This window comes from Amphiura filiformis, chromosome 12 (genome assembly GCF_039555335.1).
Source record: "Amphiura filiformis chromosome 12, Afil_fr2py, whole genome shotgun sequence".
Classification (NCBI taxonomy): domain Eukaryota; kingdom Metazoa; phylum Echinodermata; class Ophiuroidea; order Amphilepidida; family Amphiuridae; genus Amphiura; species Amphiura filiformis.
Genome location: NC_092639.1, coordinates 13,375,986 through 13,389,123, shown reverse-complemented (window position 1 = coordinate 13,389,123; position 13,138 = coordinate 13,375,986). Strand labels below are relative to the sequence as shown.

General features: G+C 35.9%; 1 protein-coding gene across 2 annotated transcripts in view; it reads right to left on the bottom strand.

Annotated features, from left to right (window-relative positions):
* Positions 1-5,620: 5,620 nt before the first annotated feature.
* LOC140165818 (nuclear receptor-binding protein-like) overlaps positions 5,621-13,138 on the bottom strand; it is a 33,701-nt gene continuing 26,183 nt past the window's right edge. For both annotated transcript variants that reach the window (XM_072189140.1, XM_072189141.1), the window contains 4 exons: positions 11,825-12,020; positions 10,913-10,976; positions 9,660-9,715; positions 5,621-7,648 (listed from right to left, as the gene is read on the bottom strand). In XM_072189140.1, coding sequence (XP_072045241.1) covers positions 7,556-7,648; positions 9,660-9,715; positions 10,913-10,976; positions 11,825-12,020 — 409 coding nt within the window. In that variant the 3' untranslated portion in view covers positions 5,621-7,555. The remainder of the gene's footprint in view (positions 7,649-9,659; positions 9,716-10,912; positions 10,977-11,824; positions 12,021-13,138) is intronic.

Here is a 13,138-nt window from a genome sequence, read left to right as displayed (position 1 = left end):
CAAAATCTTCCACAGGGGTAGTGTGGATTTTATATGGAATAGCCCATTGCCAGGTTGATTACATATTCTTCAACACTTGAGAAAGTTCCTGCAATCTTATTGGTTCTTAGCCGTGTGATATTACACAATAACACTGTTCAGCTCCTGCGAGTCAAAGCGATACGCGTACGCGCTATTTGAAGCAATCGGAGGTGCATAGCAACAACGTGCGTAAATCAACTCGGCTTCACCTCGCTGTTTTACTTAAAATAATCATGTCAACTGTGTTATGAGAAGATAGATGCACAACATCGGCTAGAATCAATAACTTTATTTTTTAAATATACCACATTGCCAGTGTTGATACTGACCCATCATAGCCACAAAAGACCTTCAAAATTACTTAATATGTTGACATTTTCATGTGAAATAATCACACATCAGCAGAAGTTGAATTCATCTACAGTCAAAACGAGTGAGTTCAAATTAATTGAACACTGTTTCAACAGTGCAAATAAATTACACCTACAACTAAAATTTGTATTATATCGCAAATTTCAAAAACTATTTAATTATTTAATATTTATCAGGACATTCTTCGTATTCAGAATGCAATTTGATGTCTGTTGTGCTCTCATATCACAGAAAAACACTGTGCAAATGCCGCTATCCGAGCCCTTAAAACGTTAACATTTCAATTAGGTTTTTTCCCCAAAATGCAGTCATGGACTTGGTTTACAAATAAGTAATAAAGTTCCTAGACACCATGCTTTTTCTTTTTGAGGTATGCAACAGTGATCACATTATCATAATTGATCATAATTATCAAAAGAACCAGCATGTGTTTCCTATCATGACAGAGTGGTCCTTGTAGCCAACACCACCCTCCTCAATTTCCCTCTAATTGACAATTTTAAAACCCTCAATGTAATTAATTCAAAACCACACTGTTAACAGATACCACAGTGCAGGGAAAAACTAAGATCCACCATCAAAAGGATCCCTTTAACAGTCAGATGCGCCGACAGGTATGTTAGGTTAGCTGATGCTCAACACCCCTCCTATTCAAGTAAATAGATAATAATCCCTGCAACACATATGGTTGTTGCCACAATTGCGCTTTGCATAAAATGTGTGTCACTGGTGAGCGCTTATGTGAATTTACCAAGTGTATTATGACACATATGCACCTAGTGCATGTGGCCTGGTTTCCTGAACATTTCCTATGTTGATTTGAAAAGGTCTACATGATGGAAAATTCCTGCCAGCTAGCTAGATTACTGCTTCAAAATCGATGTCTAAAAGAAAATTGCAACTATCATCAGCTATTTATTGGCTTTATTTCATGCATATTTGTTCATGGTCAAATGTATACGAGGGGGTATCCAAAAGTTTTTGACATCGCCCAGAAGTGAAAGAGCTATACCGATGAAATTTTGTCAGTGTAATCACTGGTTCTTATGTACATATTTATGGTCCAAAAATGGTCTCATAAATATGTTTACTTTCTTCACAGGTGGCGCTAGATGGGAAGTAGGCGCATAACCTTTTCATGAGAAGATCCTCCACTTTCTTGAGTTTTTTCTTTGTGGCCGCATCATCCGTAAGTGATGGACGTCCACTTCTTGGCTCATCTGTGAGGGACATGTGGCCAGTTTGGAAATTCCTTTTTAAAAAAGCAATAGTGCCATATGATGGGCAATCATCACCGTAGATTGCTTTCATTTCATTATAGATTTTCTGAGCATTGTAGGCCTAACCCTTCAAATGCAGATACTTAATCACACTGTGTGCCTCAATTTTCACCATCTTGCAGGTTATGCGCCTACTTCTCATCTAGCGCCACCTGTAAAGAAAGTAAACATACTTATGAGACCATTTTTGGACCATAATGTACATAAGGACCAGTGATTACACTGACAAAATTTCATTGGTATACCTCTTTCACTTCTGGGTGATGTCAAAAACTTTTGGATACCCCCTCGTACATACTATTGATTTGATATAAATATCTAACTATACTTTGATCAGCTCGTAATCGGCGAGCCTTATAACATCGCGGATTAATATCAAAATATTTTATTTTGAGAATTGTCTTGTGACATCTCGCCAGAAGCATCACAAATTATTAATTGAATTCCTGTACTTTGCCTACTTTCTTTAACACACAAAATATAGGCCAAACAGGTCAACTAATAGCACTCTTAACGTGGGTGTACTTTTCGGAGTAGTGGTAAAAGCCTAACATTTCCCACCTATTAAGAGCTGATCAAACTACAGTTTGGATATTTAATATCAACCTCAAACCATGGAAGTTTTAAGGCCTTGATTCATACCTTGTACATGGGCAACAACATGAAGGTAAATAACTTTATAAATGTACACTCTTGGATATCACAATGCTATTACATACATTTTTTTACAATGTTGTTAACATTATTCTGCCTGTCAAGTCTGCAGCGAAGTAAGATTACTGTAGAATGCTGATAGCCATTGCATTAATAATTGTTTTGTGTTAATCATGCATCAATTTAATTTTTTTTATACTAGTATAATTAACTTTAAACATTATTTCTACCTTTTTATTTTTTGGTGAGCAGGTAGGTTCTGGTCCAAATCTGCTGATCGAGAAACCCATAAAAAGTACTGTACTTTCAACTCTTTACAGCGGTAAAAAAGTGATGCATTTAATACGGGGCATATGTGGAACAAATTCATTATTATATTGGGATTCAATTGTAATTCTGGTTTCAAATTTGAGTTACTTCAATTTCTATGGATATCTTTATATAATACTTTGAGAAATATACAACAACATACAGTAAATACACTTGTTTAATTCCTCATAACGTTTCCATTTCTGTAAATACAAACAATTCATATAAATTCTGTAATTACTTCTGCTTATAAAATTGCTATACACATATCCATCTACATATTTTTCTTTAGACTGAAGATTTCAGTACTTTTCGTTGCTTTCTTGATTACCTTCAATGACTGCAATGCATGCATTGGGCTATTCCAGATGAAATCCATACACCCCCAATGGACGACATGAAATTAATCTCCCAAACAGGGTGTATGACTTTCAAATGGGGTTACCTGAATGGGCAACTCTGTTTGAAATCTACATAACCTGTGTGGGAGATTAAGGTCATGCCTTCCATAGCGGGTGTATGGATTTCAACCGGACTAATTTTAAGCACAATAAATACATTGCCTTGGTTCAAATCCTTTACAATTGCATAAGAATAGTTTTTGCTCCAGATGATGTCATTCCTATTGTTAGATTCCAAACTTGCTACGTGGGGCCCATTTAAGTGTTTGGATGCCTGAAACATCTCCATTCCGAAAGATCGAATATATTTCACCTAATTAATAATTCCTTTTGTTAAATTCTGCATTTGATAGACAGCTTTCTATTGTGTACTTACACTTGCTTGATAGCACCTTTGCTGACGACCAAATAAATTTTGAAATGTTAGTTTTTTAATGAGGCAAATTATCAAAGAAATGAACCAAACCGCTGTTTGATGCCAAAGTGCAAAAGCCAACTCTTAATGCGGTTATTCTATACACACAAGTTAATAGTAAGTCTATCTTGATTCTAGTTCCTATGCATTTTTTTACAAACTGTACATTTTAGGAGGAAGACATACAAATGTAATGGCATTTCCTTTTTACATATATCGCCGGTAATATGTACAATACTGTATTAGTTCTTGTGACCTAAACATTAATAATGAGAACGAGGTCACGAAAAGACAAAAACAAAACAAATTATCAGGACGCAAGTATGCCGACAAAAGGTAAAAAGAAAATTAAGGGAGACTATTCAGATTAAGGGGGTACTACACCCCTGTGGTAAATTTGTGACTATTTTTGCATTTTCTCAAAAAATAATAACACACTGGTAACAAATGTTATGTATATTATTGGGGCAAGGAATCCAATTACTACACTGAAATTTCAGTGACTCAAGACAAGCGGTTCAGTATATATGATAGAAAATGAGGTACATCTTAGCGGTACCTTATTTCTTATAATAAATAACAAACCGCTTGTCTTGGATCACTGAAATTCCAGTGCAGTAATTGGATTCCTTGCCCCTATAATATGCATAAATTTTGTTACCAGTGTGTTATTAGTTTTTGAGAAAAATGCAAAAATAGACACAAATTTATCGAGGTGTAGTACCCCCTTAATGGCAAATAAAATTACAGTAAATTCTATACAGCAGATTCATATGAATTCAAAAAAATTAACAACTTGTAACAACTTAAATATTCTTACATTATCTTTCAAATTGAGATGTTTTTCTCACTTTGGTTTTAGGCACCATGTCCAAATTGGTCCTATAGCGCTATTGGTGCCCAGTTAGGTACCAATGAATCTTTGTCTAACATCCTTGTGATGTTATAAATACCCAAATAAAATACCAAAATAAATACCAATAGCGCTATAGGACCAAATTAGACATGGTGCCTTAACATCATTGTGAATCAACGATTTTAAATTCACGCTTTATGAAGAACAAGCTGAAGATTTTTGTAAAATACAACTTGACTTGGTATAATTAAAGATAGAATTAAAAAGACTAGTTTGCATCTGATCTCACTGTCAATCAAACTCCCTACGACCCTCGATTGGTTAGTAACACATGAAAGGAAGGTCTATTCATCTGGCACCGATCGCAGAAAAGGAAGTGCAGAAAATGGTGAGAAATTACGTACTTTTACAAGGCAGAAAGCAGCTTTTTTAGGCATGATGCTGGTTTCATACTTTCCTGCCGCTTGCCGCTCTGAAGATGATTTTACTTCACTGCACAATCTCACTAAAAACGCTAGCGGTGACCAGCGGCAAGCCGATATATCGATCACTCCACCGCTTTGCCGCGGCGGCAGCACCGCTGGGAGTTGAATTCAAGTCAACTTGGAGCGGTGCCGCTCTGACGTATGAGAACAAAATACGATTTTGGAGCGGTGCTGAGCGGCAAGAGTAGCTTTCAGAGTCATGCCGCTGCCGCTTAGCGGTGTGCCGCTTCGCTTGCAGAAAAGTACAGGTGGCATGATGAAGCGTCATGCCGCTCAGCGGCAAGCGGCAGAAAGTATGAAACCAGCTTTACTGACATGGTGCCTTCAGGAAAGAAAGTTTCCTACTATGAAGACCTACTTTTGAGACTGTTTGTATATTTGAAGGTGCTAAATTAACCATAAGGCACCCTGTTTTACCGCCGCGTTCAGCAACTCATCATCACAACACAACAAACCGTGCACGAGTTTGATTGACAGATAACATCAGACGTAAACTAGTCTATTTAATTCTGCATTTTATTATAGTAGGCCCTATATGAAATAAATATTAATGTGACCGGTCAAATCAAAAGGTGAAATTTGTGGCAAACTGCTTTGCAAGATATGGATGAAACAATGCATGAAAAAGTTAAGATAAAAATATATTATTTTAACTTATATAATCTGAATGCCTCAATCAATTTCGAAAAGTGCTGCCTCAAATAAAGCTGATAAAATTCTTAACATGAATGTATTCTCTCAAATTTGATTTGATTCAAAGGTCACCTTTTGATGGGACTGGTCACATAACTGGGCTATTCCACTTGAAATCAATCCACCCCCTATGGAAGACATGACCTTCACCTCCCACACAAGGAGTGTAGATTTCAAACCATTCAGGTTACCCTGTTTGAAATTCACACTCCCTGTGTGGAAGATTAAGGACATACCTTCCATAGGGGGTGTATGGTTTTCAACTGGAATACCGTAAAGATTTGCCTATAATGAAAGACAGAGATAAAAAGACTAGTTCGCGTCTGAAATTCTGACAACTAGACGGAAAATGCCTTGCTGCGCAGGTTGGCAACCAATCACGGCGCACATTTGCCCTGAGGTCAGACGCGATATATTCTTTTTATCTCTATCTTTCATTATAATGGCGGTATGGGTTCCCTTAACATAAGTGGAATTTAAGGTGCAACCTAAAAGTGCCATCCCGCAAAATTCCCACCAGCAAGCAAAGACACTGAACCTTAATTCTTGTTTGGATTTCAGAGGAGGGGGCTCTCTTTTTGCACATGAAATTTACCCCAAGGCAGCCCAAGTGCGCCATTAGGTGAATCTTTACGGTAGCCCATTATAAAGACTCGCAGATACAGATCTGCCTTTATAGTGACTGGGAAGCTGTTTAGTGTACCACTAAATTATCAGTACATGGGACTTATAGTTACGAAAATGAATACGGCGGGTTAATAAAAAAAAGGAATGTTTTTCCATCCTATAAATCATTGGCAACATATCAGAGATATATCAAGATTACATAATGACCTGTCTCATAATGCCTTTTGTTATTGACATAAAATGTTACTATTATCACACAAAACCATAGAAGATTCTAATTCCTTCCCATACCCTTTGAGAAATTGCAATAGCCAAAAGATCAAATCATTTGGTTTTCTACAGATTCTATTAAGTAATACCGTAAAAAAGTGTTAATAAGCATATGAGCCCATTAAGGAGTTGCTCGGACAAGAACAAATTTTTACAGTAGTTTGTTAACTTTTTCATTTTCAAACATCTGTATGAATGACTCGTTCGTATCACCTGACCGCCAATCAACATATCCATCTAATATATATACTAAATATTACAATCTGTGATATTTAGTGTGTCTTTTGCTTATTTATTTCATGAAATTTACTTTTTTGAATCTGTTGGGTAGGTTTTAACATGATAACATCCAGGTCTCATTAATATTAGTTCAGATTGCATTATGGGAAGGATTTAAAATCTTCTCTGATAGAAAACAAAATCACAGGCATTATACACAGCCAGATTCCTACATAGGTACCTCTGAGGATCATTGTCACAAACCTTATCTATTGCCAATGTGTATACCCAATTACATGGGAATCTAGAGATACACCAAACTGTGCCAATGCTGTTCATTACTAAGAATAACTGGGCACTGTTACACACAGGATTGCCACATATCACAGTAATGGACCATGCATACTTCAAAATGGGCAGCTAACTGGTCAGGAATTTTATTTCAACTTCTTGCTCAAAGTCGACCAGTGTTCTCCAAGTGAAGATGCCCCTTTGAATGGCCACTTACCTGGTCAGGCACCTAGTATTGGATGTATTTACACAAAATCATTTTGCTTCAGAAGTGGTATGTTTCCCAGATTCAGTGGAAGTACCCTTTAAAAACTGCTGATGCTTTTTCACTTAGGGATTTTTGATACAGATCTGGCTAGGATCAGAATCTCTAGCCCTTGAAACTTTTACTCTTCAGGTTATTTTGTGGAAAAGCAGTTTCCAACAGCTCGCTTTTTAATTGTACTTATGAATGCTGCATTTTTGACGTCACATGGTCACCCCGCTGTTGGTCAGAGAGAAAAACTGTGGCAATCCCTGTATTACGTATCTTGGCATTATAAGAGGAACCTGGCTGTTTACAGAAATCAAACAATGCTCCTATATATTTCCAACCCTGTACATTGTAATCAAGTGTTCAAATAACACATTGTGATGATATCTTGATGGAGTCTCTCCCTGTGCTATGAGGCCACTGTGATCTGATTGGTACTGTTTAGAATGTCAATTGCCACAAGTTTCTCATTGATGATGTTGGTAATCTTCCCTTTGTCGTTCTGTAACATACAAAAATGTGAACTATTTGAGAAACCGTGCTCCCTTTGCTGATATACAAAGCATATTACATAACACATGAAAATATAAAACTGGGGAAGAGGCTTACGCATCATACACTGGAACATGGAAACATTCAAACATTAGGCTAAAACAAAATAATGCTATGTCTCAAAGCCCATGGCAGTTTCAAAAACGAATGCGGAATGAGGTTTTTTTTTTAAATTTTTGTTTGTTTTTTTAGATTCTTTTAAACAAAATTATGAACTAAGATGTCATTTTCGAGTGTTCAAAAGTACACAGTATGAAATTGTGGTGATTTAAAGTAAAGTGTGCTGATGCTTGTGGATCAACGTCTAGGCGTTGTGCCTGTGCGTAGCGCACTATAGATCACTGCGCTTTTTTTTAAAAACAATTGAAGTACAAACATCAATTGTTTTATACCTAAACAATGAGTGTATCGAATCAAGTAACTTTTCTTCCAAATTTGTCTCAAAATTTCACGATTTTACGGCAAAAAACTAAAAAAAAACTTTTTGAAAAAATAAAAAATGAATATGCTGTTTCAGCTGACATGGACTTTTTTTTAGCCTTACAAACTAGCGCACGAGATCAAATTAATGTTGCTTAATCGTTATTCTTAACATATCAATATACAGGAGAAAGAAGAATTACACATGAAAGTATCTTTTTCATGTGATGTATTATACATCACATTCAGTATCTATAAGGCAAAAAAAAAAGGTTTGTCTCAAAGCTTGCTGCAAGCATTTGTAAAATCGCACGATTTGACAAAAAAGAAATCACGGAAATTTTTTTATTTCAAAAAAACATTAGGTTTTTCCAGAAAAAATCGGCGAAAATCAGACTTTTTTCTGAAAAAAACTATAAATTTTTTTTTTTTTAAATCGCATTTCGCATTTGTTTTTAAATTTCTCGTGAGCTTTGAGACAAACTTTTTTTTTTTTGCCTAATAGATACTAAATTTCATGCCATAAAATATTCTGACTACTTCCCGGTCTCACCGATATTTTGCGCGACAAGGCAAAAAGTTCCCATAAAAAGTGACTAATGACCAGTGATGATAACATACAGTCAATACTTATTATGGCAACTTTTTGCCCTGCTCAGTAGCGCAACCTCAGTAAATCAAACTCTGTGATCAGATCATTTGGTCCCTTGTTCATGTTACTTACCTTTTAAGGTGACAGTGAATATTTTCATATACATTAGATAAAACAAATATTGACTGCTGTTTATTTAGAAAATGCTGCAAAAATTTCCCCTGGAGAATGTGGGCTTACTATTTTTCCCCCTCAACTTCGTCTCAGGAAAAAAGTAGGCCTATTGTCTTAAGTTCACCTTTGGGAAATATTCTGCATTATTATTTATATCAGGCTTTTGAGCGATACAATAAAACTGTATATTGTACAATATTTTCAAAATACCCGGATGCAATACAATATTTGTTGAATATTGTACGCCTATCGCGGACGCGTCGCGCGTAACCATGGTGACGGCACCAACACGCGTCATGATACAACAGCACAACAATACACTACAGACATCGAAGCGGCTCACAGGAGATTTCAGTACTGTATAAACAAGTAAAATCACAAACTTAATTAAGCGGCAGTTCTGGATGATGATAACCTAGGAAATATAATCCACATCTACAAATAAACCTATATATAATTATTCCGAAATTGTCTTTGGAGAGTAAAGAGCTGAGAACTGAGAAGGTCAAAAGGTAAGCTTAAATACAATACACATTGGTTAAACCCGGTGGCTAGGTTATAAGCTTAAATGTTCATTTTACCGCATGGCAAAAGCCTGATATAAATAATAATAATAATAATATTGAATGGCTTATTTTTGTGTGATACAAGAATATATTGCACTCGATAGAAAAATATTCTTGTATCACACTCAAAGCCATTCAATATTATATAACTATTTCCCTCATGAGCAAGCAGTTATTATTTGTATCACTTATCAGAGCATTATACTTACAGCATGGATAAAACCAAAGTCTACTAGTTCTTCAGCTAAAGATTCTGGACTTTCTTCTGCAACAAAATAATGATAACAATTCATTGAAGTTTGCAATAACACTTTCATACATACATAATTATATAAATGCATACCATACTACAGTTTTTGGCAGAGAATAACGGCAGTTCTTTACATTTTGAGAGCGTGCACAGTGTAAACACAGAAGTTGGGTTCTGATTGGCTGATTCAATCGTCTGATAATCATATCAATCGATAATCTGATTGACTGATTATGTTTGATCGGCGCAGATCGGCGCGCTTGAAGGGAACACAAAGCTCCGTGTATGTCTCTCATTATCAGGGCACTCACATCAATTTGAGCAAGGGACTGCTATTCGTCTATGAAACCAAGTGTACAAAACTCCAAATCTAATACGTTATCAAAAAAAAATTATGATTTTTGTTTTCACTTTTGTAAAGAGAATGGGTGTGCTAACATACCCTGAAAGTGACAAGACTGAAAACAACCAAATAGGTATCAAATGTCACATTTTGGTCCAAGTTTCGAAAGTTTGTCCATATGCAACTGAACGGAGCTTCATTCATATTCATCAACACCACCATTAATTCTTCCTTTTTGCCATTTTTTCCCAAATCACAAAATGTCATTATCTTAATTTATCCTTTACTTTTCAGATATTGGATAGCAATGTTTGCACAGTATTTTGTGGGACAAAAAGACCGAAAATTTTTAGGTCTTTATATGGGAAAAAATGTATATCTTCAATACAAATTCAAAATTTTCAAATGGACAGCTTTTTCTCCCAGTTACATACACTTTAAGTACATATCATTAGATCAAGTTTACTTTAAAAACTGTTAAATATACATTTTTAATAATTTGCCATAAAATTTGTATTATATCGCGAATTTCAAACATTCACAATTGTGCTGTGCTCTCATGTCCCACAAAAATACTGTGCAAACGTTGCTATTCCTACAATTTGTTAATGATTTTACTGGGATCACTGTTAGTGCCTTAACCCCATGAGAACTACCTGCCGATTTGCCAAAAAGAAGTTTTCATTATCAATTGGACCAATCGGCAACATTGTTAGAATAATTTCACCACGCAAAAAAAATGGGGTGCATTATTTGCAAAGCTCCATTCTGATTGGTGATTAGAGTAAAGATATCATGTAATTGACCAATCAGATGCAATGTTAGATTGGCAGGTAGTGCTCAGGGCAATCCCAGTACAATGTACTCACCTCTTCCAAATTCACATGTTAATTGCCTATTCATTTTGTCTTCCATCTGTAATAGTAGCTCCAGCTACAAAACAAAACACACACAAAATATGTTCTACTTTCTTTGTTGTTTTAATTTTTATGCAAAAAAGATTGGTTCTATTTTGTAGTAACTTTTGCCATGTACATAAGTGGAGCAAACCCCAAACTTTTGATTTGAAGAGAACAAAACCCAAAATAACAGTCATGTGAGAACACAAGTACTACTTATCTAATGCAATTATTATGTAAAAGTGGTGCAGTGACTATGTCACTGCTTCAATATTACTTTTCTTGCTTTGTGAACCTCAGGGACAGGACAAAGAAAATATGTCTTCTGTTGACAACTTTGAGGATCATGGCAAAACTCGGCCATTGAATGAGCAAATATTTGCGAATGTCTTTGAATGAATGACCAACGTATGAAGGGCCAGACGGCATGCATGGCAGATTTGTCATTATTTTTAATGGAAGGAGCAATTCACATAGAAATATGCCTACACCATCCTTTTGGATATAGAAATTTGATATCATGATGGTCCATATTTTATATAAGTGAACAACAACCGGAAACATTTCTCCTGTTTCTGCTATAGAGGCCTTGCGCCAGTTCTTGAAAGCGCTGCACCAATTTCGCGACATGCACAGGCTTAGCGGGAACAGTAACGCAAAACAAGCACAACATACACCTTCGTAATGCTTAAGCTTAAAGACATCAGTCAATTTTTGGCCTTTGCCAATAAATGCCAGATCGATTTCGGTCACCATGCATGCAAATTCAATATATCGTATTAATCAAAGTGTATTTGCACAGGTCTAGTCCGCGTTGTACCTTTTTAAGCCTACAAGTTTTGCCCAGTTTAACACGGCTCTACACTTCTATCCAGTACTCACCGCTATGTTATCCTTGCCTTCCTTCTCCTCTACCTTCTTCAGTGTACACTGCATAGAACTAATCCTACGATTCTCCATTTCTTTCAATTCCGGCGTCTCACTCTTCTCAGACTCTGCCGTCTCTGGGGACTTAGGTCTGGGTTTCACTGTATTCTTTTGTGGCAAGGCATATGCTGTTAGTGGATAGATTCCAGTTCTGGATGATGGCAATGGAAGAAAAATACAATATTAGTTGAAGGCAGTGCTGCAACGCAAGGCAGCTTTTGGAAGATAATGTAGTGCGAAAAACAGCACATGGATCTTACTGTAATGATTTATAAAAATCTAAATATTGCACTTATTAATTGCAGCTACAAAAGACTGCTACAAGAACTCATTTTTTCTAAGAACATTTAGAAATTGGAACTCTTTTCCAGAAAACATAGCCAACATACAAGAAACGCAAATCTTCAAATAGCAGTAATAAGCCACCTTTTCAAGAAAGACTGACTTCAAAATAGCATGTGCACACCTTTCCTGTCCACTTGAGGTGTCAAATTTTACAGAGACATCTTCCATAACAAAATGTATATTTCAGATTTTTGTTTTATCGATTGACTTACGAACAATGGTGCTTATTTTCGGTGCTAGGTGTACTTTTAACCCTAACCACCCTGAGTACTACAAAACATTACAAACAACTTCACGGTGCGTGAGTGCATCCGATGGGATGTGATGACGCAATCACCCTAAGTGATATATGGGCATGGTTTCGCTGGCACGGCCAGCATAAGACCCGTGGCTAAGTGTCGGCGGCCTATTGCTTGGCATGCGAGGGGTCTTGGGTTCGAATCCCACTCAGAGCTAACAACTGCTTTGTTTGTTTTCTCTCTTTATTTTTCCCTTCTTTCCCTTCCAGTAGCCAAAAAGCCCTTCGGGAGTTAGGGATAATACAACATACCTGGTATCTTGCCATTTACATCTCTAAAAAAACTGCAACTATTTATCAAAAGCTTTTTACTATTATTATAATTTCAAAAGTGCACAAAGACACATTACAGAATGCCGACTCATACCAACAAAATTATTAGTTGAATATTAATATTAATCCAAGCTATATACCATGTTAATCAGATATTATTTATTAAAATGCTGTTATTGAAAAGTTTATCTTGGATAAAGAAATCTAGAAAAAAGCAATCAATTACTGATGTTTTATCTATTTAATGTTCATTCAAGAAAATGACAAAAATGTTAGACAAAATAAAAAGTAGCAAGTAAACTTAAATTTAATTATTAGTTTAAAAATCTAATCAATATTGTATAATCAAATGT